Source organism: Betta splendens, chromosome 19 (assembly GCF_900634795.4).
Source record: "Betta splendens chromosome 19, fBetSpl5.4, whole genome shotgun sequence".
Taxonomy (NCBI): Eukaryota; Metazoa; Chordata; class Actinopteri; order Anabantiformes; family Osphronemidae; genus Betta; species Betta splendens.
In genome coordinates this window covers 8,517,482-8,543,153 of record NC_040898.2, presented here as the reverse complement: position 1 = coordinate 8,543,153, position 25,672 = coordinate 8,517,482, and the positions used below count along the sequence as shown (strand labels likewise).

General features: G+C 44.1%; 7 protein-coding genes across 15 annotated transcripts; 4 read left to right on the top strand and 3 right to left on the bottom strand.

Moving 5' to 3' along the window:
• The first annotated feature begins 486 nt into the window (after nucleotides 1–486).
• wipi1 (WD repeat domain, phosphoinositide interacting 1) lies at nucleotides 487–6,186 on the top strand. 2 transcript variants are annotated; one of them, XM_029135371.3, is made up of 12 exons: nucleotides 493–885; nucleotides 2,262–2,344; nucleotides 2,469–2,638; nucleotides 2,734–2,830; nucleotides 2,961–3,058; nucleotides 3,179–3,271; nucleotides 3,350–3,420; nucleotides 3,520–3,627; nucleotides 3,886–4,050; nucleotides 4,127–4,234; nucleotides 4,452–4,591; nucleotides 4,902–6,186. In XM_029135371.3, the coding sequence occupies exons 1-12, from the start codon at nucleotides 809–811 to the stop codon at nucleotides 5,021–5,023; spliced, it is 1,332 nt and encodes a 443-aa protein (XP_028991204.1). In that variant the 5' UTR covers nucleotides 493–808; the 3' UTR covers nucleotides 5,024–6,186. The 2 variants fall into 2 exon arrangements, with proteins under 2 accessions (XP_028991203.1, XP_028991204.1); XM_029135370.3 differs by having other exon boundaries at nucleotides 487–885; nucleotides 4,452–6,186.
• On the bottom strand, nucleotides 4,285–12,864 carry arsg (arylsulfatase G). Of its 3 annotated transcripts, none has more exons than XM_055504091.1 (12): nucleotides 12,735–12,864; nucleotides 10,174–10,413; nucleotides 9,857–10,092; nucleotides 9,147–9,246; nucleotides 8,766–8,912; nucleotides 8,099–8,313; nucleotides 7,903–7,983; nucleotides 7,703–7,811; nucleotides 7,356–7,476; nucleotides 7,160–7,250; nucleotides 6,481–6,763; nucleotides 4,285–5,226 (listed from the first exon to the last, which is right to left on the bottom strand). In XM_055504091.1, exons 2-11 carry the CDS (start codon nucleotides 10,398–10,400, stop codon nucleotides 6,483–6,485), a joined length of 1,608 nt encoding a protein of 535 aa, XP_055360066.1. In that variant the 5' UTR covers nucleotides 10,401–10,413; nucleotides 12,735–12,864; the 3' UTR covers nucleotides 4,285–5,226; nucleotides 6,481–6,482. The 3 variants fall into 3 exon arrangements, with proteins under 3 accessions (XP_055360066.1, XP_028991201.1, XP_028991200.1); XM_029135368.3 differs by lacking the exon at nucleotides 12,735–12,864 and adding an exon at nucleotides 11,417–11,561; XM_029135367.3 differs by lacking the exon at nucleotides 12,735–12,864 and adding an exon at nucleotides 10,952–11,092.
• LOC114846437 (monocarboxylate transporter 7) lies at nucleotides 12,760–15,597 on the top strand. Its single transcript, XM_029135366.3, has 5 exons — nucleotides 12,760–12,997; nucleotides 13,080–13,223; nucleotides 13,335–13,463; nucleotides 13,552–14,487; nucleotides 14,806–15,597. The coding sequence occupies exons 1-5, from the start codon at nucleotides 12,760–12,762 to the stop codon at nucleotides 15,117–15,119; spliced, it is 1,761 nt and encodes a 586-aa protein (XP_028991199.1). The 3' UTR covers nucleotides 15,120–15,597.
• Nucleotides 14,021–18,385, bottom strand: LOC114846441 (archaemetzincin-2). 4 transcript variants are annotated; one of them, XM_029135372.3, is made up of 8 exons: nucleotides 18,261–18,385; nucleotides 17,865–18,150; nucleotides 17,512–17,685; nucleotides 17,249–17,377; nucleotides 16,840–17,003; nucleotides 16,546–16,752; nucleotides 15,985–16,104; nucleotides 14,021–15,120 (listed from the first exon to the last, which is right to left on the bottom strand). In XM_029135372.3, exons 2-8 carry the CDS (start codon nucleotides 18,148–18,150, stop codon nucleotides 15,103–15,105), a joined length of 1,098 nt encoding a protein of 365 aa, XP_028991205.1. In that variant the 5' UTR covers nucleotides 18,261–18,385; the 3' UTR covers nucleotides 14,021–15,102. The 4 variants fall into 4 exon arrangements, with proteins under 4 accessions (XP_028991205.1, XP_028991207.1, XP_028991206.1 ...); XM_029135374.3 differs by having other exon boundaries at nucleotides 16,582–16,752; nucleotides 17,865–18,307; XM_029135373.3 differs by having other exon boundaries at nucleotides 16,546–16,722; nucleotides 17,865–18,301.
• On the top strand, nucleotides 18,375–20,591 carry si:dkey-21c1.1 (uncharacterized protein LOC100150256 homolog). The gene is made up of 3 exons (XM_029135376.3): nucleotides 18,375–18,998; nucleotides 19,436–19,541; nucleotides 19,756–20,591. The coding sequence occupies exons 1-3, from the start codon at nucleotides 18,982–18,984 to the stop codon at nucleotides 20,014–20,016; spliced, it is 384 nt and encodes a 127-aa protein (XP_028991209.1). The 5' UTR covers nucleotides 18,375–18,981; the 3' UTR covers nucleotides 20,017–20,591.
• A 209-nt stretch (nucleotides 20,592–20,800) lies between these two features.
• tepsin (TEPSIN adaptor related protein complex 4 accessory protein) lies at nucleotides 20,801–25,160 on the bottom strand. Of its 3 annotated transcripts, none has more exons than XR_008693130.1 (15): nucleotides 25,142–25,160; nucleotides 24,540–24,616; nucleotides 24,199–24,271; nucleotides 23,999–24,090; nucleotides 23,801–23,894; nucleotides 23,633–23,700; nucleotides 23,432–23,513; nucleotides 23,172–23,243; nucleotides 22,882–23,070; nucleotides 22,600–22,783; nucleotides 22,370–22,483; nucleotides 22,212–22,290; nucleotides 21,989–22,123; nucleotides 21,250–21,912; nucleotides 20,801–21,207 (listed from the first exon to the last, which is right to left on the bottom strand). XR_008693130.1 is itself a non-coding variant. In XM_055504090.1 (14 exons), the coding sequence occupies exons 2-14, from the start codon at nucleotides 24,576–24,578 to the stop codon at nucleotides 21,331–21,333; spliced, it is 1,806 nt and encodes a 601-aa protein (XP_055360065.1). In that variant the 5' UTR covers nucleotides 24,579–24,616; nucleotides 25,142–25,160; the 3' UTR covers nucleotides 20,801–21,330. The 3 variants fall into 3 exon arrangements, 1 of the variants encoding a protein (XP_055360065.1); XR_008693129.1 differs by having other exon boundaries at nucleotides 22,600–22,786; nucleotides 25,142–25,159; XM_055504090.1 differs by having other exon boundaries at nucleotides 20,801–21,912; nucleotides 22,600–22,786.
• Nucleotides 24,799–25,664, top strand: ndufaf8 (NADH:ubiquinone oxidoreductase complex assembly factor 8). Its single transcript, XM_029135377.3, has 3 exons — nucleotides 24,799–25,096; nucleotides 25,250–25,360; nucleotides 25,445–25,664. Exons 1-3 carry the CDS (start codon nucleotides 25,016–25,018, stop codon nucleotides 25,463–25,465), a joined length of 213 nt encoding a protein of 70 aa, XP_028991210.1. The 5' UTR covers nucleotides 24,799–25,015; the 3' UTR covers nucleotides 25,466–25,664.
• The last annotated feature ends 8 nt before the right edge of the window (nucleotides 25,665–25,672 follow it).

Below are 25,672 nucleotides of genomic sequence, written 5' to 3'. Positions count from 1 at the left end.
AAAGTACTTTTGGGACTTTAGTGAAACGTTCTCTCTTTCCTCTCTAGGGAGCAGAACATTTAAATAACAGGTTTCAGTATCAATTGCGCACAGTTTTCTTTAATATAGACTGAGATCAAAAACATTATGATTTTAGAATCATTTAATATTGTTTTTTGTGCGTGTTTGTCAAATAACAATGAAACATTAAGTGATAAAGTCGTCTGCTGTTAAACATTTCTCAGGTCGATGATGTGTCGCAGAACAGGCAGTAAAAAAATAGGTGCATAGACTTTATCCAATGAAAACACCAAAACAATTCCTCGTGACAAGACTGAAAGAACAATTGGCCAATCAACAGATTAGGCATCAAAAAAGGTGGGTCTTCTTTGACTGACGGCTAGGGTGTCAAATATATCGGATGCTTTAAACAACTAGACCAATCGAAATAACCAAAAAGAGGAGGTGACATCTTGCCGTCAGCCAATAACAATGCGGCTCAGCGTGATGTATCCTCCCATCAGCTGTTTTTGTTTTGCTATATGAATATTGGAAGTTAGCGCAAAAAAGGCAGCGTCGACCATACAGAATATAGAGGTTCATTGCGGAGTCGCCGTCTATCTCGCCTGACTACATTCAGGATACTTCGCTCATTGTGCAATGTGTGCGTTTTGAGCTAGTCTGTCCGGACATTCCTTTGCCTGAGGAGTGTGAGCGTGGCGCCTGGAGTCGGTAAGCAGAGGAGGGGAAGCGGGTTCCGGTTGGGATCGACCCGAACCCAAGGCCTCCGACCTCGACCGGCGAAAGAAGAGGGATTTTGGCCTCTCGGATGGAGTCCCAGGACGCACCGGAGGGTCCCGGACTGCACAGAGCCTTCATCTGTGCCTCGTTCAACCAGGACATCACGTAAGCGACCTGCGGGCTGGGCGATGCATTAACCCAATCTCCGTGATGCAGCTGATTGTTGCATAATTGTTTTTAGTCGCATTCAGACGCTCTGGTTCTTATTTTGGGCTTCGTAGCAAAGCACTGAGTGTGGTCTGGGGTCTGTGAGCGCTCCAAACCAAACCAAGCTATTTAAATTATGTTGTATACTTAACATACGTCCCGGGCAGCCGGGAGGAAAGTAGGCCCCTTTGTTATTTTCAAGGCCTGTTGCACATTAAAGTATACAGTTGGTAAGTAAACTTTTAAGTTTGGTATGATATGATGTTCAAGTTTTATTCAGTGTTCTTGTAACAGAGCTATTTGTGTGCCTATAGCACAGCTCTTACATGCTTATGTACTTGATATCTAATAATAAATAACAGTGTGGTTACTAAGAGTAAAAATTAAACAACTGGAAAATCCAAAATGTCATTAATATGTTATTATAACAGTATAAAATAGCTCTACAAATATAATTTCCTGAGATTTTTTGCCTGCCCAGTAACTTCACACTTTACCTTTAGGAGACTGTCAATAAATTCGAGCAGGAGAGAACAAACAACAAATTAACATACAAACCCAATGCTTCAGTCACATGAGCCCCCTTAAACAAACACCTGGGTTTGATTGTAGAACTAAGGAGGAGTCAACATGCAGCCTTAACTGCAGCTCTACACCATCATGTTGGCCTCATGTCCAGCTGTCATAAAATATGTCAGTTGACATACTTAATGGAAAGTGAAATATGGCTATGATGTCCAAACAAGATAACATAGGTTGAAGGTAGATTGAATGTTGCGAAACGAGCACCAAGTCAGACACAATGACACAGAAGGATGAGAATATAAGAACAACAACCGAACGTTCTGCTCATTCACATGAGCAGAACGAGGTTAAAAAACGGGAATTAAAATGAGTACAGCGAAGAGTGGCGGTGGGTCTGATCCCTGTATAGGAGAGGGGGTTGAACTGTTTTCTGTCAATGCTCTGGGACCCATTAGTTATAATCTGATCACATGTAAGATCACATGATCACATCACAACTGTAACAGAGTTGTCACATATTGTAACCACGCTATGATCACGCGGCCTCTGCATCATTTCCTAAAAGTAAACACAGGACCAGTGCTTCCATTCATTGCATTAGAACTCTATATTACAGTAGTTGAGGTATTTCAATAGTATGCTGCTCCTTTTCAGCAGATTTGTTTATGTGACAGTAGTTGATGTTATATGTATATAATGCCATGTCAAAATTGTGAGTGTGAGAGTGAGAGTACGGTTCACTGTAATTACAGTTTCATCTGTACTGTAAGAATGGTGGATGTTGGCTAACTGGATGGTCTGCATTTTAGCTCTCTGTCAGTGGGAACCAAAACTGGCTACTGGCTTTTCTCAGTCACTGCTGTGGATAAACTGGACTGCATCCATGAAGGAGGTAAGAGTTTAGCATAGTGCAGAAAATGGTTTGTACAAATCGGTTCTTTACATTTTTGAGCATATTTAATTATCGTTGGTTATATGAGCTGCGATATGATGTATGGTTTATGTCTGTCTTCTAGTTGAGTGTCCCGATGTCTATATAGTGGAGCGACTTTTCTCCAGTAGTCTGGTGGTGGTGGTCAGTCTGTCCATGCCTCGCCGCATGAACGTCTACCACTTCAAGAAGGGCACAGAGATTTGTAACTACAGCTACTCCAACAACATCCTCTCTGTCAGGCTCAACAGACAGGTACGAGCATAAATCAGATCCCCCCATGCCTGTGAATCACATCCGTCGTGTGGTGGTAACTGCTTTGTTTCCGTCACCTCCCATGTCTACGCCAGCGGCTGGTCGTGTGCCTGGAGGAGTCCATCTACATTCACAATATAAAAGACATGAAACTCCTCAAGACCCTGCTCAACACACCCACCAACCCCTCAGGTAATATTAAGATTCAGATTGAACACTGACGTCCAGTGTAGCAGCCAGTGCAGACCTAATGAAAAGAACAGCTAGCTGATGAAACAAGGTTAAAGTGAACGATATAAAGCACTGTTGTTCTGCCTCGCAGGTCTCTGCGCCCTCTCTGTCAACCAGGGTAACTCCTACCTCGCGTACCCTGGCAGCTCCACCATCGGAGAGATCACAGTTTACGATGCCAATAACCTGGTGAGACTGTCCGCTCTTAGCACAGCAACAAAGAAAACGTAAAGCTGTTGTCGTGACTCTTTGAAAACCCACGGGGAGAAGCAGCCCGGCTCATTAGAAAGCACTTGTTTGCCTCTTCAGAGCACTGTGACGCTCATCCAAGCCCATGACAGTCCCCTGGCAGCCCTCACCTTCAATGCCTCTGGCACAAAGCTGGCCAGCGCTTCAGAGAAGGTGAGCACTTGATTCCTTTTATCCTTCCTTGTGTCTTATTGCCCAGCCAGCCCTATCTGAGCAGTTTGTCCTCTACAGGGCACTGTTATTAGGGTCTTCAGCATTCCTGAAGGACAGAGACTGTTTGAATTTCGGCGAGGGATGAAAAGGTTAGTGTTTTTTAACCAATCTACCTAATTGTTAGGTTTCCAATAAAAATATATACTTCTAATCGGCGTGTTCTCCTCTGTCTGTTGTCTCTGTGCCAGATATGTTAGCATCAGTTCATTGTCCTTTAGTGCAGATGCACAGTTCCTGTGCGCCTCCAGCAACACTGAAACGGTCCACATCTTCAAACTGGAGCAGCACAGCCCCAGGTAAACACTCACTGTCTGACTTAGAGCAGCAGGTAAAGACCATCAAGTGTTTGACTAAGTAGCGTGGACTGTCCACAGATCAAATCAAACCCTGGCATCTTATTTCAGAGTTTTTTTTTAAATGAATTATAAGGACCTATAAGGAATTTGGTCTTTTTCCTCCAAAAAAATCAAAGCATCTTTTGCTTCATTTCTAATGTACAGCAATGTGGTTTGTTGAACATATACAGCTATGACCCATCATCATCTTCTTTCCAGTCACGAGGAGGAATCTCCCACATGGTCCCAGTATGTGGGGAAAATGTTCACAGCAGCCAGCACCTACTTGCCCACCCAGGTGTCAGACATGATGCATCAGGACAGAGCCTTCGCCACCGTGCGACTCAACATGTTTGGCTTGAAGAACATCTGTGCCCTGGCTACGTAAGGCGCCGTGTAGATAGAGAGGAGTGTTATTTAAGGCGCATTCATGTGTTCATTCGCATCTTGTGCCTTTTAGGATTCAGAAGCTCCCCCGACTCCTGGTGGCTTCCTCCGACGGGTATCTTTACATCTACAATGTGGATCCACAGGATGGAGGCGAGTGTGTCCTTGTTCAAAAACACAGGTGTGTTTCTCTAACATTAAGTCTGCTTAATAATAGGGCTCAAAACCATATAGAGCCGATAAGAAACTTTATATTTAAAAAAACGGACATAAAATGACAATAATATCAAAAATACTGTGCACTCACTTTGCATTTGTTTTACAATATTAACAGTGTTTAAATTCAGGGTAAAGGCTAACAAATGACTACGTTCATTTCACTGACTTTGGTCCTGCAGGATGTTTGACTCTGGTGACGAGCAGGTGGAACAAAGGGAAGAGGAGAAATCGGAAGAAGTCTCTCCCCAACCAGCCAGTCAATCATATGCTGCCACTGTGGCTCTTCCTTCAACACCACCTTCCTCCACCACTCTCATGGGTATGATTCCTCTCTACATAAGCACTAGGAACTTCGTACATTGTCTGTGTGATGATGTGCCTGACTGCAGAGGACCCTGGACTGTAGCAGTTAGATTCCTAAGTATACAGCAACATTCCTTTCCCAAACCTCGAGCAGCTGGTTTCCTTAGTTACCAGATGTTTGCAGACTGGTGTTAAGAGGGGATGCTGCACTGTGGAAAATGTGTGTTGTTGGGTTGTTTTAAGTAGACGTTTAAGAACGTAAAAACTTCATACACAGAAGTGGCCAAAAGTGGAACGTTTCTCTGGAACCTTTCTTCTCTCCCTAGGCTACTCTGAGGATGGTGGAGCCCAGAAGGGCGAAGTCATCCCTGAGCACGAATTTGCTGAAGGCCCCGTTTGCTTGGATGACGAGAACGAGTTTCCTCCAGTCGGCAAACACAGTAACTGACCAAACCGTCCCCTTCATGGACCCTCCTGTCCTCGTATGACAACCTCACCCACTGGTTTCAAACAGGAGCAATGGACACAAAGTATTTCCAACATGTTGAGACATTGTAGCAGCCTAATTTTCCAATGTGTCCCTGCTGGCCTAGGGTCAAATCTTCCTGGTGTTTCAGTATCCTGCATCCTTCCCTTTTTCAATGGAACACTCTAAAAAAAAGAAAAAAGAAGCCTCAGAACATCTTAAGCATTTTGCTTTTGACACAAATGTTGAAGAGTTCCAAATAACTCCAGGATTTCTGTTTTTATTTTATTTTTTTTACTAATGAATAAAAGTAAGGAGGAATATTACAAGGTAGTAGAGACACAATAGACAACAGGTGGGCCTATTCTGCAGCCTTTGTAGAGCAACCAGGAACCAAATTCACAAAAATGCCCTTAAAAAGGGGAGATGAGTCATCTGAGAGGTCAGTTTTAGCATTCTTCTTACCTTTTAATCTAAACTCTTAAAACGTTTCTGGTATGTACAACAATAAGGAATAACTATTGTTTGAGCCCCTTTATCAAGGGCATTATTGTCAATCAGGCCAGAGGGCATTAAAGGTGTCACAGAAAGAAGGAGTAAAGGAGAAAAAAATGTCTGAAGCGTGATACACTATTTAAATCATGATACTTGCAGTCAGTATTAAATGACTTGCAGATGCAGCTGTGATGCTAATTATGGTAGCGACAGACGAGACTGAAAACCTACAGCGTCACGATCGTAACCTGATCATATATCTGGAGGCTTGACGGCGGGCTGTACGTGACGAAGTTACACGTCCTTGAATTTCAGCGATATCTTGAAGACGCTTTTATTATATGATGCTGAATATGTTAACATGTACGTCAATATTACTTTGGTGTATTAAATATTTTATTGCAAAACCTTTAAGGAATTACACATCAACGCATAGACTTACCATGCGTAGATATATATATTGAGGATTTTTAAAGTGTGTATAATGTGTACATAAGTAACATTTATATATAGTACTGTTGTTTTAAGTAACATGGTCATAGCATCGTATTTGCCAAAAGGTGGCACTGTTAGGACTCCCATACACTGCATTGAGCAGTGCAGTACTAGACACTACACCAGAGACTCATTAAAGCCGATAACTGACTCAACCTCTGCACTGTCTGGTTTTGATTTAACAAACAGCATCATCACTTTTTCACGGCTGGATCGATTTGACCCCAGTAGCAGACTTTACACCGAACAACCCATAACTGGCCATGGTTTGACTTGCTTCTATTTACTCTATTTGTTTGCACAGCTCCTGCTGCATCTGGACATTGAACCTCCCACACAACATATTCCGCAGACACCCAGCTGCGGACTTTAGGGGAGAGATTTCTATGAATGTCTGTGTGATCGTCTTTGAGCTTTTGTGCGAGTGGGGTTCATTGTGGTTTACTGACCCTCAGCCCAGTGTGTGGCACCGGCAAACAGCCTGCGTTCGATCACAGCAGGGTGCAGCTGATTTGTCTACGCTGTAGTCTGCTGTGGACGCCGACGCGTCGGTGGCGATGTCCCACAAAAGCTCCTCCCTCCTGCGGGCAACGCGCTCAGCTATCGCCTTGTACTCAGGTGTCCTGGCGTCCAGGGGTGTCTCCTCAGACTTGTCACGCTCTAAATCGAATATCAGTGGTGGGTCATGGAGCTGATGTTTGCCCGTTGCACCGCCACACGACTCAGCTGCACCTACAAAAGACCAGCAACGTTTGTGTATTTTAGCCATAACATGAACTCCTATAAAATCTATTTTATTGAAGTTATTCCACTAATGAGTCCCTCTCCTCATGCTTCCTGTCAGCGTCTCCGCTATGAAAAGCTATCCTACTAAGGCATAAACAAACAAAGATAATATCTAGAATCCTAAGAGTCAGAAAGTCATGCTTAGACTGCATGTCTGCACACTCGACAGCCCGCTATCATCCGGTTGACAGGATTTCCTGTTTATTCTCTACCATAATGACTGGGCAAAACCCTACAGTGTGAATAGATGTATATAAGAACGTGTTATCTCAATGTTGACGTTAGCTCTGTGACAGTTCTAATTATAGCAATACGATTACATCTGTGACCTGTTAACGTTACCCGTCATGTAGAAAGCTTTGTGTTTCCCAGTGCGAACCGCCTGAAGGTCACCAAACCTCCCTGCAGCCCCGCTGTTAGGATGGAAGAGAAACTGCACCAAAACAACAGAACTATTTACTGCAGGCAGACTCTGGATGCCCCCAATGACAACCCGAGTATGAAACCAAGGAAAACTAGCAGTAAATACAGTTAGTACCTCATGACCGGTGTGTTGACTCTGCAGAAGGACATTTGTGGCGTCAATGCCATCATATCGTCTGCTTGAGGGGGGAGTTACGCCTGCCAGCGACAGGAGGGTGGGAAAGATGTCCATACCACTGCAGTGGAGTGTAGACAGGAGGAGGGATGGGTATGAATTTCATTTAGCTAATATCTTTTGACTTCTTGATCGGTTAAGAGAACTGCTATATGACAGGCTCATTCAACTTGACACATTCCTAGAGCAAAGATTAAATGCACATATCTGTCTAATGGATATGAAATACGCCATATGACATACAGTTTCTAAGAAAGTAGATGATTTAAAGTTATCCCTATAGGAACCTCAGCAGGGCAGAGCTGGTGGCGTTCGCAGGAATGTGTCCAGGCCAGTAGGCCACTGTCGGCACCCTGTGGCCTCCCTCCCAGGTGGTCCGCTTGGCTGAACCTCCCCCTAACACACAGGCAAACGATGATGTCCAGAATAAGCAGCAATTAAAAGTAGCGTTGATGCCTGGAAGGAGACACAAAGTTTGTCTTCATACCTCTGCTGGTTTGCCACTTTCCTGTGAAAGGTCCCACACTTCCTGCGTACTGACACTTTTGTTCCCAAGGGCCATTGTCACCTAATGAAATACAAAGTACTAACTACTATCATAGTCCCATCATAGTTAGTACTGATACTAACTATGATGGGACTTCATGACAACAGTAGCACTCGTAAGGTTGATGAGGACTAACCAGTGAACCAGATGAGAGTATTGTCTTTTTCTGTGTCGTCCGAAGCTCTTTTTACTGCCCCAACCAGACTGTCCATTTCGCGCAGGCAGGCAGTGTAAACGGAGCCATTATGTGAATGATACGTGGCGGAGGAGGGCTCTGAAGGGGGTGGTGGGGACAGAGGAACATGCATGTGAGCTAGCGCTATGTAGAGCAGGTACGGCTGTCCTCGCTCTCTGCAAAGATGGAAGTGACACCATGATGGAACATACAAAACAAAAAGCTTTTATGACTTTTGGCAAAATATGACACAAGACAGTTTTTATAGACGTTACAGATGTAAAGTAGGGAACTGCTGCTTAAAATGCTACAGTATCACTTGTAGGAATGTTAACTTTCAGGTTTCTACCATCAGCTGACACCTGCAGCTACAAGGAAGTGGGAAATACATTTGATTCCTTGACGCAGATTACAGAGGTATTATTATTGTTGTTGTTCTACTTAAAATGTGTTAAGATGATCGACAGCCTTGAGAACGATGTTGTTTTGAAGCTCTTCGAGCCTGTTTGAATTGTTCCTCTAAAAAGGTTGGCGACCTGCTCATCCAAAGTGCATTTGTCTGCGCCCCGTCAACATCTGATACGGGGAAAATCGAGCATAAACATTTAAGTAGGTCACACATTCGTACCTTGCTTTGTGTATAATTGTGGTGGCAGCAGACTTGTACCGGTCGGTAAGTGTCCACAAGTCCAGCGGTTGCTCCACTATGCTGCTGTTTTCAATCAGAGGAAGACCCACTTTGGAATAACAGCCTTCATGTGCACTCCTCTTTAACCTACATCGTGTTAACAAAGGAGAAAATCAATAAGTCATCTGCACAAATATCCTTTAGTTTCTCTCTCCGTATTAAAAGCCCAGTGACAGAACACAGGTAAACATTAGTTATGAAACGTTTGCAATTTAGTCTGACAAGTTTAGTTTACAATTTCTATTTATTCTATTATGTTCAACACAGACAAACTATATGCCAAAGTGAGATCTTTGTTACCACAGGAGCACAGATCCGTACCTGAACCTGTCACAGGGCAGGCACTGGGGCAGGTTATATCCTGGTGTATCAGTACAGCCCATGTCATTACTGTACGGAATACCTAGGTAGTAGTCAAAACCTGTCCAGGACAGAAAACCAGACACAATAAAGATGAGTTCATCCTATAAAATATGTTACACTGTAGCCGTTACCTTAACCACGTTTGCTTTTCATTTGCGTTTCATTCATATCCCTGCAGGCCTTAAGGTAATACCAGTATCAAAGGATTTTCTTACATTCAAAGTGAAGAGAATGTTCCTGGGTACTGAAGTAAAGTAGGGGGTAAGCAAAACAGTATCTGAGCACAGGATGTTAAAGCACCTGACCACAGTGACTGCAGCGGTGTCCGTGCGATGACGACCACTCCAGCGCTAACGGTGGGAGGCCGCCGAGTCAGCTCAGGGCCGAGTGTCAAGAGCAATCGTGTCATATCGCAATATCTGCTGCCTGCAGCGAGACGCATGGACTGACCCAGAGCGTCCCAGTGTGCCTGGAAATTCTGCACAGTGTGGGAGATTAAGTATCCAGTACGGAGGTTCGGAAACGGGTGAGGTAACACCGACCGACAGCACCTTCTGTTCTTGCTCCATGTATTAAACACAGATGCTACAATTTGTATTGTTCAATTCTTTTTGGGAATGAGCAATTCTCCAATTATTATTTATACTAATTAACGAGCCACACCTCACCTCTGTTAACGGGACTGTACGGCCCATTGTGGCCCAGGTGCCATTTCCCGAGCATGGCTGTGTAATAGCCTGCCTCCTGGAGAAGCTGGGGTAACGTGACCTCGGAGAGAGGCAGACCGGCCACAGAGTCCACCGCAAAGTTATGAGTCACGCCGTTTCTAAGGCCGTAGCGGCCGGTCAGGATGGCGGCGCGGGATGGGGAGCAGGTGGATGCTGGCGAATGGAAGTCTGTCAGTCTGGAAAAACAACCAAGGGCATCAATTTCCTGCAAACTGACATCAGGGCAGATTAATGAAGGACGTTAGTAGAGTCTCCACCTGAGACCTTGCGCTGCCATCAGGTTGAGGTGCGGCGTGTTGGTTGAATCCCCGTCAGGCTGGTTAACGTCCAGATCACCCCAGCCGATATCATCTGCCAGGATGATGATGAAATTGGGTTTCTGCTTGGACTCCTCATCCCTGACTCTATGCTGGGAGACGGCGTGAAGCAGGAGCCCGCACAGCAGCGTCCCGAGCAGAAGAGACAGGGAAAGAGCCTCGGCCATTTAGAGTCGAAACCTGCAGAGAGTTTTAATAAGCAGGGTTACAAACATGAGATGCGGCGCAAACCTGAGCGATACGAAGCTGACGCACGGGGGACGGGTTTTTGCTTGAATGCACGATGGGCTCACTTTTAAGAAGGGCAAAGTTTGTTTTACAGAGTAACTGTTTAGACAAAAGGTGAACCTGAACGCCGCTGCAGATTCACTAGTTAAACAACAAGCGGAACCAGCGGCAGCAGCTCCAATTGTGTACTTTCAGACCAATCAAACATAATGTAGAAATCAAGACTATGAAGATCAGCGATAGAGCTATTTATGTTGGCTGATCGATTGTGACAAAATAGGCCAAATGTGACTTTAAATTTAAAAATCACTTATGATCAGTTCGAAATATTGATCAAGCTACCCATCCGGTAGAGTTAATGACAAACAGGAGCGCGACCACCGTCCACGTCACAGACCCGCTGCGTGTCCGCTCTATTTACGATCTAAATAAATTTTGGGTGATTTACGAGGAAACACAGCGGACTCTGGCTTTAACTCAACAGACTTACCCCGCTGATAAGCAGTTAAAGGGGCTCGTAGAGTGTCTGCAGACGCTTATGAGCAGGCGGATCCCTTTAAAGCCTCTTCCTTCGGTGGTGCTGGCCGGAGGAGGAGGAGGAGGAGGGGGCTCGTAAATGCCCGCCGCTGTCGCACGGAGCGTGTTCGGACGCGTGTCTCGGTATCTGTAGGTCCGTGTGCGCGCGGACCCGTGGAGCCAGCGCGTGAGAACATGAGCAAACTTCGCCCGTTCGTCGTTTCGCGCGAACCGTGACTAAAAACAGTCGGCCGAGCTACATGATTCCGGCTGAAACTGGCTGCACACAGGTAAGAGCCGCGGCCGGAACACGTCGCACGCTCATTCATTGGGAACGGCCACAGCCGCGTTTGACGGAGGGATGCGCGCGACTCGAGGCGTAGTCGGACGCGGTTCGGTTTAATTGTGCGGGTCGAACCGGCGACCGACGTGTACTCACAAAGTGTTAGGGAGCAGTTAGTGAAGTAGAACAAAGACCACGTGAGCCGCCGCTGCCGCCGGGTCTCAGCGTTGCGTCAGCCTCGCGAGCGGATCGCGGAGCCGCGCGTAAACACCCCCATTCAGTCCGCTGGTTATAAAAAGTCATCAAATATAAGAAATTTTTTTACAAATTTAATTTAGCCCGGCAACATACAACACGTGTCTTTTCGTCTGTATTTTATCCTGTTTTAAAGTAAATCAAGTGTTTTATTAGTAAGTAACGTAATTCTGATCAAATATTTTATTTGGAAACTTTACGTTCAATCGTTGTTTGCCATTTGTACGTTTTTATTGACGGCTAAATTATAGCGTCAATGGCCGTCATAACACGGTGGCTAAGTTTTAGCTGTGCCGTGTCAGCTGTTGTTGTTTGCACACTGATTTGTGAATAGATCAAATGACTTTTAAAAGGCTTTTAAAAGCCAGGTTCTCTTTTGTGGTGTATGAAATACTCCCAGATAATAACAACATGGGCAATCAATAGAATTCAGTGTTGTCTCTTAAAATTAAACAGATAAGAGAAGTAACACAGAGTAGGTTCATTGTCTTGATCTTTTATAGTAACACTATGGGGAAAGATTATGTCTCTCACAGCTGCAGGTCTGCTTGGAAAACTGTCCCCAGCTGCTGATGCACAAAACATCCAATTTTACTCGAGGCTCCAAAAGCATAAATAATGAATGGGACCCAGCCCTGTGCGAGCGAGACGAAGCCGCATCGGTGCATGTGGATGAGCTCAGCATCAGATGTCCCACGGCATCACGTCATTCCTGGAGCCGCAGACAGGGACCGGTTCGGGCTTGTCTGCGCTAACCCGACATGTCATGCGAAAATGAACCGCACCGAACCCGGAGGTTCTCCTCGCCGCGGCCAAACCTTGATGCTGACTGCGGCAGGCTACGCTGCGCGGCACGGGAGCGCGCACGGGCATCGACGCTGGCTAGTTTGTTGTCACGTTAATTAGAGGCGAACTGCGGCGGATCTCCACCGGAAAAGTGACGAGCGCAGCTCCAGTCGTGACGCGCATGAGTTCGACGATACGTATTCTATTAATGTAAAGGAGCGCTGTTTGGGTTTGCAGCTACTTGCTGCTGGTTCTATTGTTTGAAGGAGCTATGCTAAAGTGGGCTAATCCAGGTGGGATGCGCGTTCACGCTTCATCCACAAAGCTCAGGGCTTCACAGCTGCTTCCATTGTTTCCGGTCCATGTGTTGCTCCTCTAATCACTTAACTCAACTAGTCAGACTGAAAAATGGTTAATTATTATTATTTTTTACCTTCTCTCCATTTCCGTCTAGAGTCATGGGGTTGTTTAGAGTAAAGGCGAGGCGTTTCCTGGGGCCCAACGTGTACCCAGAGGCCCCTGATGGAGGATGGGGGTGGGTGGTGGCGGTGGCCTTCTTCTTTGTGGAGGCTTTCTCCTACGGCATCATCAAGAGTTTTGGCATCTTCCTCGAAGACCTCATGAACGAGTTTCAGGAGACAAACAGTCGGATCTCCTGGATCGTTTCCATCTGTGTGTTTGTCATGACGTTCAATGGTAAGTGGAGCTATTAAGGTTAAATTGTGGCAACAATGCAGAATTAAACTGGTTATTGACAGTAGCATTGTCTACACCTTAGGTCCTCTCTCCTCCATGATGACTAACCGCCTTGGGTTCCAAGTTGTTGTCGTGATTGGTGGAATACTCATTACCGTGGGAACCATTGCCACCAGCTTTGCCAACTCTGTTAATCAAATGTACATCACCTATGGATTGATTGCAGGTATTGCCTCCCTCATTGCTCATTCACAGAATTTCTTTTAGGTTTTTGGCAGCTTATTTAGCTTTTATCAGAATTTAATTTAAAACACTTGTCATCTTGTCCTCGGTGCAGGCATGGGCTACAGCCTGACCTTCCTGCCAACTGTGTCCCTCCTGTCGCAGTACTTCAGTCGCCGACGGTCTCTGGTCACAGCTGTGGCGTCCACTGGAGAATCTCTGGCCATCTTTGCCCTGGCACCAGGTGAGTGCAGGTTTACAGCTTTGTGCGCACTGTTAAATACTAAGTTTTGTTGATGGTTACTGACTCGGTATATTCTTTTGCCCACCAGCCTTTTCTGCACTGAAGGACCATATTGGATGGCGACATACTATGGCAGTAATAGGAACTTTACAGAGCACTGTTATCATTTGTGGTGTTCTGCTTCGGCCAATCGTTATCAAACCCAAAGAGATCCATATGAATGGCAACGCATCCTCAAAAGAGGCGGAAGCCCTCACTACACAGGAAACCGATGACATCCAAAGAACGGATGACTCACGCACACAACCAAATACCTCAAGCAGTCCGGACAAAAAGTCCAGCACTGGAGACTTAAAGGACACAGCGAACGGCTACCCAGAGGGGAAGAGTTTACTAAACAAAGACACTGGGTCAGAGGCAGAGCAGAAGGAAGTAGAAAGTCAACTCGCAAACAAGTGTGAGAAAAAGGACAAAGACGCAGAGAAACAAGAAGTGCAAGATGAGGAAGCTCAAAAAAGTGCTGAGAAGATAGTTGCAAAGAACTGCAAACTACTCGATTTCTCCGTTCTCAGGGAGCCCAGCTTTATTTTCTACTCTCTGTTTGGACTTTTTGCCACGCTCGGTTTCTTCGCGCCTCAGCTGTACGTCATTGAGCTGAGCGCGAGTCGAGGTGTGGAGCGTGCCACCTACATGCTCTCCACCATGGCTGTGGCTGAAATCGTGGGCCGCTTCACCATCGGGTGGGTGCTGACATGGAAGCAGTTGGCCGATAAGAAGCTTTTTGTTCTTCTGGCATGCATCATTGCACTGACTGTTGACCTGGTGGGATTTACTCTGGCTACGGAGGTCTGCGGCCTGGCTGTGTGCTGCGCGGTGTATGGCTTCTTTATGGGAACTGTGGCATGCACTCACATCCCCATGCTGGCTGAGGATGATGTGGTGGGCATAGAGAGGATGTCTCCAGCCGCTGGCGTCTACGTGTTTATACAAAGTTTCGCCGGGCTCGCTGGACCCCCACTCGGAGGTTAGACTGGTATCTGGCATGACGTTTTAGAAAGAAATATGACTGCTTCACTGATGTAGGACCATACTACTGTACATAATGTTAAACATTAACAGTTAGTTTAGATATGAATCAAAATTAATGTACAGCATGACCTATACCAGGGTCTGATCTGATTAAGATGTAACTTTGATTATTAGATCATTACTCAAAAAAATTTTTAAGTAAAACACAAAATATTTGATGACTCTTCTCAAATGTGATTCACAGTGTAATCACAGTCACTTCTGTACCCTGATCCCTAATTAACGCTTCCTTTGAATTTTGCTCTATCTCCAGGTGTGATTGTGGACGTGACAAAAAATTACGGCTCAGCCTTCTACTCCTTCGCAGCCGGCATGGCACTGAGTGCGATATTCCTGGGTTTGGTAAAACCTGCAAAGAGATGGTTACTCTGTAATAAGACAAACTCAGAACACCCAGAGGATCCAGACCAACATGAAATGAACAAGGACTGTGGAGAACAGAGCCCAGTACTGGAGCCGCACAAAGGAACGGACAATATTCAGGACTCCTTGAAAGTCAATGGTGACTTGGACCACAACCAGATGGGGGCCACAAGCGACGTCCAGGATGTTATCCGTTTTGCTTGAGCTGTTGACACATTACAAGTATATTAAAAGAATGAAGCCATACGACTGTAAATTATTAGCTAAAGAATGTTGGACATGTGTTGTCTTCCACTGTAGGTCTTCTGACAACAATCTCAAAAACCTCTAGATCACAGTATGTATGAGAACGCCTTACATACCTGATAAATGATAATGTTCTACTAGAGTCAGTACTGTAGAATTATTATTACTATTCAATTGCTGTTAAGTAATTGTGACATACGAATGAATGGGCATAGAAGTCTTTAAATGGATCATCAATCATGATGGAAGTGCCTTAGTATTTGATGTTCCAGAGGGAAGATTCACATACTTGATGTACTAATTACTTACTACTACCATAAAGTTATTAAAAACTGTGAAACAAATGTTGCTGAAATACCAATAAATTGCACAGACTGTACGTTTTTTAAGAAAACACATACAACTCAGGAGCATGTAATTAAATTTTTTTAATCAAGTTGTCACCAAGTTGATGTGTCATTAATTATAAGATGTCAAATATATTTTTATATTAAAAATAAGTTCAATCACAAAGCGATTTAAATCTTTTAACTGTATAATAGTTCTTCTTTTACACATTTACTTTGACAAAGCGCTTTTGTATTTGTCAGATCATTCACCGACTTTTCCAGTTTTCCATCTCCAGAACAAAGTAAACGAGAAAACTTAGGATAAATATTTACAGTGTGCCAATCATGTGAGTTCACAATAAATGTCAAGATTCTGCTTTAAATATATAAAAAAACATGCCCAAGCTACATGTGTATTCTCACATCCCCTTATTCTCCATTATGTCCAGATTCAACCCCGTTGAATGGGAAAATGGTAAAGTTCATCATCCTACCAGTACGTCCAAGCACCGATAAAGCCACAGTTTGGATGTCTGGAAGGCTTCAGTGGGTTTAGGAACAGAAGAACAAGCAGCAGCTGGGCTCTGATCCTCCTCCATCCAGTGAAGTAAGGCCTAGCAACGATAAATGAATATAAGTGTATGTATTCATAACTTTATGTAATTAATTTACTATCGATGAGCAAAACAAGAACTCTTACAAAAAGCCCTTGTGGACAACGTTTTGGAGAGATTTTTCTTTTATAGTTAAAATTTAACGTGTCCCTCTTAAACATTCACATTTAGTATACAATGTGTGTCAGCACCTAAAGGAACAGCCTGTTGGGTTAAAGTTCAATTTGCCCCAGGAGGTCTACATGAACTCAGGCATGTCAGGCAGCTGAGCGCACTTTCAGTGCAGTGCGTATGTGTAGACAACAGGCTGAAACCATCAGGATCACTTTGGCATGTGAGACCAAACCCGTTGAAGAGAAAATATTAGTAAAAGAACAGCACGGTGATCAGCCAACTAATTATTATTACATCTAATTACTGCAATAATGGTTGTTTTGCTACCTTGTATCTTTCAGCTATTTTGAAGTTGATTGAAACCTGTAGCTTGCGAAGGCAGATGGGACAAAAATCCAGGGGCCTGCGATCAGACTCCTCGAGATGGTTGGAGCCCTGCATGACACAGCTCAACCACTGGCAATGCTTTATTCCAAACATATGGCCAATCTCATGGGTCATCGTCTGCAAACAGCAATTGTACGTTTCCAGTTTCTGATAGCAGAATAAAATGTATGCGTCTTTATCAGCAAACTAGGGAGAAAGTTCAAGGTTGGAGTCGAAGAGCGTGATTTTGCAAACCTTGCAGGATCGTAGAAGCAGAGTGCTGGTGATGGGTGGAGTGTAATATCCGTCAAAGACAGAATAGTGCCCTGGCTTTGGCTGAAGCTGTGTCTGTAGCCTCCCAGCGTAGTTTCTGGAGTAGAAATTGTCATCATATCTTGCAAAGCTGAAAACGCCAATTCCTGTGAAGAGTCGTGGAACAATTTATTTTATTTATATAGCGCCAGATCAAACAGTGTAATAATGTATTTATTCATAGCACCATCTAGTGGCAGCTCATGTGTATGACACATTTAACAGTATTGAAGTATTTCAACAGCAGTTTGCAGAACACTACGGTGTAGTGGAGTATTTTACCATTATTAGGCAGATAACATTATTAAACACAGAAATTATCTGTTTTTTATTAGCTATATTATTATCTTACCCCTATTGAGGGAGGCCTGTCCAAACACAAAGTTCCAAGAGTCTTTAGGATATAGGTCAATCATTGTTATTCCAACAATACAAAAAGCATCTTCTGGTTTCTGTTTGCCCAGAAACTGTAGCAGGTCACCTACAATTCAAGAGAAGACCATAACAAAAAAGCAAAAGTCCAGTGGGGATGAATAGATTGTGCTCTTAATAATTTGATGTTTCTAATTAGAATTGATAAAAAAAATCAGCCAAATGTAATAAATAGAAAATTACCAGTGAGGATCTGAAGATTGTGTGAGTTACTGTTAACTCTGAAAGCGCATCCTGTGTCAGCCACAGAAACTGTGGGCAGCAACTTTACAGAAAGCCCATAGAAGAAAGCCTGGCAGTACCCTCTGAGCCACTCCACATACTGGTCTGTCTGGAACCCTGCCACCCCAATGGAACCTAGACAAACACGGGACTAAATAATACTCAAGCTGTGATGTGACATGTTACACAAACGTTTAAGTTTCCTGCATATGTTGAGATTTGAGATCAACTAATAATAATGTCTTGCATCACAACTAAAGGACACACAACTAAAGAAAAGAGGCCATAGCTGCACTAGATGTAAACACACCCACCTATAGGTTGAATATAAATAGTATTGTGGTTTGCATTGGGAGTCATGCGGTTGGGGTCTCTGTAGAAGCTCTCAAAGTCCTGAGACTTTTCTGGATGAGCAGGAATCCAGTCTGAGTCAGAAAGCACTGTGATGGCTTGGAAAATGTGAGACGGCCCTGGGTGGAGTCCTTCTTCGAGGAAGCGCTTTTCCTCATTTGTGTACTTGCTATAAAGTTTAACCAGGTCCTGACGCTTGGAAACCAAAGCTGTTTGGAGTTCGTCCGCAGAGCGCTGAATCACCTCCATCTGTCAGATGGAAATAGGTGCAAAAACAGAAAGATTACCTGACTGGGGAAATAGTTCAGATTTAGTCTAATGCTACTGCTAATGCTTATGAAATAACTCTTTGACAATACATTGATGCGCTTGAAACCCTAAAGTGTACAAGCAGTCGTCCATGTTCTGAATGCCGGAAGTGGTTGGATGACGTCATGTAAACATTGGGGTGGAGCTTTCCGCTGACGACCAGCAAAGACAAGTTCGCTACTGTCACGCCTAACGACTGCGGAGTGTATCGGTAAACTTAAAACAACGTTAGAATCGGCTACACTTTTATTTATGCTTTTTCGCCGTCTTTGTTGTGACCGCTGTCACGTACAGGCAAGAGTTAACCGCGACTAATGGCGAGATGCGAGTATACGAAAGCGGAAGAACTTTGAGATAGCATAGTAAGCTAGTTAGCCTACCGTTAAGCGGTAGCAGCTAGCAGGTTAGCTCGCCTCCTGTGCTGTCATGCCTGGAGCTCCTCGAGATTTCACTGCGTAAACGAGAGTATCTAGCAATTACACATCCAGCGGCAGCCTGTACCACCTCTAAGGCGTAGGAAGGGTTGGATTGGACTGGACCGGACTCGAAGCAGTGACAAGGCTGTTTGTAGAGCGAGCCGGTCAGAGATAACGATTAGCTCAGTAAGACGTACTATTCTTCCTGGTAAGAAGAGAGCGAGCCTGCCGTCCTGAGATCATACGACATGGTCGTGGACCTGTAACCCATCCAAAGCTTTTTAATAAAAGAAAACACCTAACAAGGAGTGTCAGCCTTTCTCTTTGCCAAAAAACACCCACCAACGTTGCAGAAATGCTGACTGATAGCAGGTAAGCGATAGATAACCTGTATCACTAGATTTAAATGCTTATTAACATGTGCTCATTATGGCAGAACATTGCATCTACTGGTTATGTAACATGTAATCCCACTTTATCGTTCTGCAGCATTTTATATAAAATACAGTCACAAGAAGCTAAACCATTACAATAGACTGATTTTCCAGTGAAGTAATATTATCTATATAGGTCATATTGGGTGTTATAATAAATGTGTTCTGTGCCACATGTCTCGTCGTGTAACTGCCTGAGTGCATGTTGCTATTTTTGGTTTCTCTTCATGTTCTCCCTTTCTGACAGTGCCTTTCTCGGCCCAATCTCTCTCCCCCTTCCTGCGTCCTTGCTGTCACACCGTCTCTCTTAAAATTTTCCCTCCACAGGCCTGTGCACCGAACAGTAGTCTCAACCTCTATTTCTGGTTTGCATAGGAAGAGGCATCGTAGCTGTGACAGTGAGGAGGACCGACAGCTGAGTCCTCAGGCCAAGAGGTCAGGAGGTGGTCCCAGCTTGCTCGTGTCAGATTTAGACTCGGAGGTGAGACGAGTTAATCTTTAAATTGATCTTCAGTCAGTTACATAAGTTTAAATATTCTATCTGATTGTCTGATGATGGTTATCTTCTGGGTATATTTATACACCTTTCCATGGTTCTACTGTAATTCCATGTTGAAAATTTTAAATAATATTTTATTTATAGCTTCTGCGTCAGTGGAACTGCTATTAAGAGCCCATTATTGTTCTGTGTACAGTCTTCCAGCAGCGACAGCAGCAATGGGATCAGTAGTCCGGAGACACCAATAGTAGTCAGCGCGAGGCCATGCATACACCAGAGCCACAACAACCGCATCACCCAGTATTCCCTTAGCCCAAAGCCTCAAAACTCTGCCAGCTCCTTGCAACATGGTTTCCATGGTGATGGCAGCAATGCCTCTTATGACTACATAAACAGAGTTCTGAGGGAGGCGCATTTCAGCAGCCTGCAGACCAGAGGGCGTCCAGGCTCGACATGACCGTGACCTGTCACCCCTCTCCTGACCTTTTGTCTCTTGCCCATCAGTGTCATCATCACTGGCACAGGGCACAGTGACGCCTCCTTGAAAGCCTCAAGTCACACACTCGGGTCAGGGGTAAGCGGGAAATGTGTGGGATGGTCTGTAGATTTGGAGCACACAGGCTCATCCCCACCTTGCCATGTACCATTTGTTGAGACCATAAGCACATCCGCCTTTCCATGGCCCAGCCACTGTGGTTTTCTGTATCAATGTGTATGTGTGTTAGTGTGTGCGTGCACGCACATTGTGCACTTTATAAAGAGGTACCATTCTCTTTACATGCGTGCGTTGATGTGTGGACATTTTCATTGGTGCTAATCACAAGAAAAGTGTGATGATAATCGTAAGTGCTTGCAAAAATAAAGTTAAGCACTTTATTCAATAACTCCTCATTCTGTTTACTCTTGACTGGGGAAGCCAGTCATGTGTTTATATATGTGAAATGGGAGTTGTTGTGATCCCATTCACAAAGAAAGTAGATGGAGGCCAACATATTCACTCCCAAGGAGCATTATTAAAACAATCCAGTTAAACATTGTGTCTTGTCTATTTTAAGTATTTTCTAATTAGGTTTCTGTTTAAAAAAAAACAATCTTTTGTCTTGTGTGTGCAGCAGTGTGAATAGGTGGATTACAATGTGGCTCTGTAATGTTGGAAATCCACATTTTTGGTATGTACATGTATTTAACACCACAGAACAGAGCGGACCTAAAATATTAATAAAATAATGAAGGTAGGGCTGTGAAGGTAATCTGCTTTTAATTTGGTGCTCAACGGCATTAAACGCAGTTTTGCCAAACACAAATTCTCTCTTAATAATCATTTCCTCAATTTTTTTTAAATATAGGCGTGCACACTGCAACCACTCTCATGGGTATAGTCTCATAAATACAGGAAAGGCATAATAAATATTTTGTAAACTAAAACTCTGACATTATAGCTTAGTGGCAAAAATGATGGAAGACCACGCTCTAGATTTAGGAGTTCATAGGAAAAGAAACTAGTGCAAATTACAAATGGAGGGATTGTCCCTCAGAGGTTCAGGACCTGCTGCAGTAACAGTTGTTACCTAAAAGAAATCCTGAGATAAATCAGACATCTGTAATAACCTGTTATCTTAGACAACCATACTTGAAGCTTGATATAAACCTCAGGAACTACTGTTCTGAATCACTCTCTTTGCTCAAAAACAGATACATTTAGAAAATAATACATATGATGACATCACTGGTTTAAAACTAACAGTTTGAGCTATAAAAACTTGTTCAGTGGTCAAAAGTTGAGAAATGTGAAGGCTGATACTGTTTGGTTACCTCCCGATTCACAAACTGGAATGACCTTATTACCATCAGGGTTATGCACATCTGAGTTCTCCTTTAAATCATCACCCATTGTGCCCGTCTTTGTCGCAGATGATTCCTTTTCACACAGGGGTCTTCCCTTGGTCACCAGCTCCATACCACAGAACAGGGACGGTTTCTTCAGATGGGCCTGCTTGCTCTCAGCTTCACAGGGAGGTGTGTAGCTTCTGTCAGCTGCGGGTTTAATGTGAAGAGTCCTGACCGGTTCTTGCTGAATGAAGGAAGGGTCCTCAGTGTCATTAAGTCTGTCTGAAGAGACTCTCTGAGTCAAAGCCAGTACAGAACGCGAAGCTGGGCGATTTGGTTCTTGGGGGTCGTCTCCAGTTAAGGCGCTGGGCTGAACATGGTTCAGGTTGGCACTGGTGTGAGCAGAGTGGACTGGTAATAAAGGGTCGGGGTATATGGGTGTTGTTCGTTGATGGCTAGTCTTCGCTGTATCCTGTTTCTGAGCTTGTAGAAGTCCACCCATCAGTGCCTCAAATTGCCTCAAGATCTGAAAAAAAATTATTAATTACAAGCATTGTTTATTGCATTGTTAACATGTAAAGCATTCTCTCTGTGTCCTTTACCTTGGTGGCTTTGTTTCCCACCGGTCCAGGAGGACCCTCACTCAACTGGCGAAGCCTTCGCTGTGTGGCGTCAAACATTTGTTCCAGAGACAGAAGGTCAGAGGTCATGAGGCATGCAATAGCACACAGTGCTCGCTGTAAAAGTGGATAAAAACAAGATTAGTATTAGCAGTGAAAAAACATATGACAAGGAATATTATCAATAAATCTTGATGGTTGTTACCATCTTAATGGTGTTGGAGGGATCTTGAAGTTTGCTTGAGAGCAGCTCCACCACAACTTCACAGTTTAGAGTGGAACATCTGACGGAATAAATAACAAATTAAAAGATAATATCCAATACAGCATATGCATGCAAAAAGTCTTTTTAAATGCACTGACTCTTTGATGAGGTGGAGGCTTTCCTCCCTGGACAGGAACACTCTAGAGCCTTCAGTCAGTTTGTTGATAAGTGCCACCTCCTGGCCACAGTCCCCCAGTTGCAAAGCTTCCACCCTGAAGACCAGATAGAGGATAGTAACCACAGGAAAAAAAAGAAGACAAATTTACTTAAGGGTATTACGTAACAGCATTTTGTGATTATGTTATCTAAGATAGAATTTAAGTTTCACCTTTCTGATAGGTCCCCATTGCTTTCTCTACTGACTCCTGACTGGCTTCCAGTACCTGCAGACTTACTCTCCAGAGAGGCCCTACTATTTGCAGTTATGTCCTGAGAAGAGTTGTGAGAGGAGCTGTTGCCACTGTCTGTCTCTTCCCATCCACCTCCCACCTGCCCCGGGCATCGTTGGGTCACTGCTGGAATGAAGACAGGATAGTTTGTACCGTGACAGTGAAGTTAACTGGAAGTAGCAAGGCAAAGAGTGAGGTTAATCATACCCGCAATGTCTCACCTTTTGCTGTACGAGCAGGCACGTTATAAGCACATGCAGGCACAGCCACCTCTATAGGTGCTGAGGGAGCCACAACAGCCCGATAATAGTTGTCATGGAGTCGGATTCCTTGATGCTCAATAGGAGGAAGGACAGCACTGGCTACTACCTCTGCAGCTTTCTGGATCTTATCCAGTATGGAGTCACTACCTACAGAGAACAGTGGTGACTTATATATAAAAGATGCAGAGCATTACACAGAAACGAACTGTAACTGGGCTCACACACGCATGCACTGATGCATCACTCACTTGATGCCTGTTTCCCTGGACTGTACCCAAAGCCCTGCATCCCAGACCTATTAGAAGTTGCAGATCCCATACCTAAACAGAAAGACAGATCACTCCATCAGTACTACGTCAAGGACTTCAAAAAGTACAGTATTATGTTTCAAATGGGCCTCACAGCAGACAGTAACAACACAAGTTATTGATAACTTTAATAGCTTGTTCAATGACAACGTAATGCTGGAATGCAAATCTTTCAGCAGGTTTTAATTTTAATAACCCACCTATTGTTGCAGTGGCTAAAGTGAGTTGACAGATGCCACTTTTGGTTGATAACGTCTCTGTGAAAAGCAACTTGGCAACTTCCTGAACACACAATAAAAACAATGTGTGTTAGCAAAGCTGTTACAGATATATGAAGTATAACATATGTAGTCAACAATATAAAGTGTTGCCGAATGGAGGTGGAGTTCCTTCTCAGTTACCTGTGCTGTACTTCTGACTTTTTGGTACAATGCTGTGCCATGGATGGGATCAGGTGGGCCGCTGTAAACTAGGCAAAACAGAAATGTCCAATGGCAAATATGAAACATGAACAGAGAAACCACAGAGAGTTGACAGTCAGCTGAGGCTAAACGTGACCTGTGGCTAACCTGATGCCTGCTGAATGAAGGTGGAGTTCCTTCTGAGTTCTGTGAGGAAGTGGTTCGACCCATGGCCACAGAGATGGACAAAGATCTTCAGCACCTGTAAAACCAGAAGGACGATGTCACTCACTAACAGCACTGGACAGACAACGCTACATCGCAGGTTGATTATAGACAGGAACATCAGTAGGACACTCCTCTCACTTTGAGTTTGACATGACAGGACTCCACCTGCAGCCTCTCTAGAAGATACTCCAGCAAGCACTGACCACATCCTGAAGACTCATGGGAAATTTCTGCGGTGTGGCGAAGGTTAAGGATGGAATGGTATGTGTGTAAAAGTGTTCTTTTGAGTGACTGTAGGTCATAAACTTAATCAAATCAAGCCATGTAGGAAAGGATACTCCCAATCTCCTGGAAAAGGTAGCCAGGGCAAGGGTTTTCATCATCTGCTGTTGCCTTCATTAAAGTGGGCACCTACAGTAAAAGGAACGATAGAGAGAAAATCTAAATTATCTGTTCACAAATAGCGTCATACAAAGGGTACTCGACACTGCAGTTAAAAAAATGACAAGTAATAGAAAAATGTATATCTTTATGTTGTTAGCAAAGCAGGCTAACAGGCTAAAGATGGTGCACAACTTTACACATTCAACGAGACCCGCTGACGCTGAGTCTTATCGGACACGCCTCGCTCCACTGTTAAGAGTTGCACTAAGTAGAAACCACAATAAATAGCACTCACCTTCTGCAGGAAAGCGAATCGTTCCATAAATGTTGCCATGATTTAGCAATCCCTGCTGCGGGTTACTCATCTTCTTCCTAAGTGCACCAGAGGTGGGCGGGGTTCAAGGTGACAGCTAACCAATCAGATACAGGTAAATAGCAGTCTTAAAATCTATTGGTTATCACAGTACACCGGAAGTTGAAAAACAGCGTATCAAGTTCTAATACGCTGGCGCTGGCACTTTGATTGACAGGAAAATCCGCGAATTATCTTGCTGAATATTCTACAGACGTTTCCTTGATGACAGGGTCAACAACATGGCGTTCTCCATGCTTAACAGAGTTGTTAAATCTGTTTTTTGATATGTGTCTTTTAGTAAAATCGTCAAAGTGTGAAGGGTCCTCGGTGGCGGAATTATCGACCCGTCTTAAACGTGCTTTACGTTGACGCAAATTCACCAACGGGCGTCTGCTGAATCCTGATCTCCAAGAACCATGTCTGGGTCAAATGTGTGGAGCCGAAGTCGAGAGAAAATACGGATTTTCCCCGAACTTTTTGCACAGTGTACAACTGAGGTGAGGACTAAAACGAGTCATAACTCATAGCGTAACGAGTCAGACCTGAGGTGCCGCGAGCAGCCCAGACAACGCTGACGAGGGTGAAGGCTGATGATCTCAGTCGATGAAGTCTTCTACATGTGTTACTTTGTTTATGGCTGTGTTAAACAGGCAGCAGCGTATGGGAAGTGTGTGGCAGCTACCACGACAGGCAGACAGGAGTTGAAAAAAGACCTGTGTTCCAAGGAGTTTGAAGCGCTGAAGACCTGTTTTACAAATGCAGTAGGTGGAAAATCAGCCACGCTCCGACTGATCGTTTGTATTAGTGATTTAGTCATTATTTTAAAGTAATTGTTTTCATTACAGGCAAAGAGGAGAGGCAAATGAATGGAAGGCACGCGAGCCTGAATTCATTCAACCATCGGTTTGCTGCAGGAGGAGAACAACACCAAATACAATTAATAAATTGTTGGACATTTTCTCAGATTCTGATGCAGATGTGGATCTGGAATCATCTTTTTCCTTGCATAAAAGTCATTTGTTTCTGAAGCTGTAAAACAGATTGAATAAACAATATTTGCTGATATTGTTTTC

Excerpts from the sequence above, each read along its gene's own strand:
- wipi1 (XM_029135370.3), top strand. The coding sequence starts at position 809 with ATGGAGTCCCAGGACGCACCGGAGGGTCCCGGACTGCACAGAGCCTTC. Across the intron at positions 886-2,261 it reads TCGTTCAACCAGGACATCAC|CTCTCTGTCAGTGGGAACCA; the intron begins GTAAGCGACCTG and ends TCTGCATTTTAG. Across the intron at positions 2,345-2,468 it reads GGACTGCATCCATGAAGGAG|TTGAGTGTCCCGATGTCTAT; the intron begins GTAAGAGTTTAG and ends TCTGTCTTCTAG.
- arsg (XM_055504091.1), bottom strand. The coding sequence starts at position 10,400 with ATGGCCGAGGCTCTTTCCCTGTCTCTTCTGCTCGGGACGCTGCTGTGC. Across the intron at positions 8,913-9,146 it reads CTGCCCTGTGACAGGTTCAG|GTTAAAGAGGAGTGCACATG; the intron begins GTACGGATCTGT and ends AACACGATGTAG. Across the intron at positions 7,251-7,355 it reads GTCAACACACCGGTCATGAG|TTTCTCTTCCATCCTAACAG; the intron begins GTACTAACTGTA and ends GTTTTGGTGCAG.
- LOC114846437 (XM_029135366.3), top strand. The coding sequence starts at position 12,760 with ATGGGGTTGTTTAGAGTAAAGGCGAGGCGTTTCCTGGGGCCCAACGTG. Across the intron at positions 13,224-13,334 it reads CACCTATGGATTGATTGCAG|GCATGGGCTACAGCCTGACC; the intron begins GTATTGCCTCCC and ends TCCTCGGTGCAG. Across the intron at positions 14,488-14,805 it reads CGCTGGACCCCCACTCGGAG|GTGTGATTGTGGACGTGACA; the intron begins GTTAGACTGGTA and ends CTCTATCTCCAG.
- LOC114846441 (XM_029135372.3), bottom strand. The coding sequence starts at position 18,150 with ATGGAGGTGATTCAGCGCTCTGCGGACGAACTCCAAACAGCTTTGGTT. Across the intron at positions 17,378-17,511 it reads CAATCTTCAGATCCTCACTG|GTGACCTGCTACAGTTTCTG; the intron begins GTAATTTTCTAT and ends CTTGAATTGTAG. Across the intron at positions 16,105-16,545 it reads AAATAGCTGAAAGATACAAG|GCCTTACTTCACTGGATGGA; the intron begins GTAGCAAAACAA and ends TATCGTTGCTAG.
- si:dkey-21c1.1 (XM_029135376.3), top strand. Across the intron at positions 19,542-19,755 it reads TGTCAGATTTAGACTCGGAG|TCTTCCAGCAGCGACAGCAG; the intron begins GTGAGACGAGTT and ends TTCTGTGTACAG.
- tepsin (XM_055504090.1), bottom strand. The coding sequence starts at position 24,578 with ATGGCAACATTTATGGAACGATTCGCTTTCCTGCAGAAG. Across the intron at positions 22,484-22,599 it reads AATGGGGACCTATCAGAAAG|GGTGGAAGCTTTGCAACTGG; the intron begins GTGAAACTTAAA and ends TCTGGTCTTCAG. Across the intron at positions 22,124-22,211 it reads CCTCCAACACCATTAAGATG|CGAGCACTGTGTGCTATTGC; the intron begins GTAACAACCATC and ends CCACTTTTACAG.
- ndufaf8 (XM_029135377.3), top strand. The coding sequence starts at position 25,016 with ATGTCTGGGTCAAATGTGTGGAGCCGAAGTCGAGAGAAAATACGGATT. Across the intron at positions 25,097-25,249 it reads TTGCACAGTGTACAACTGAG|GCAGCAGCGTATGGGAAGTG; the intron begins GTGAGGACTAAA and ends TGTGTTAAACAG. Across the intron at positions 25,361-25,444 it reads AGACCTGTTTTACAAATGCA|GCAAAGAGGAGAGGCAAATG; the intron begins GTAGGTGGAAAA and ends TTTTCATTACAG.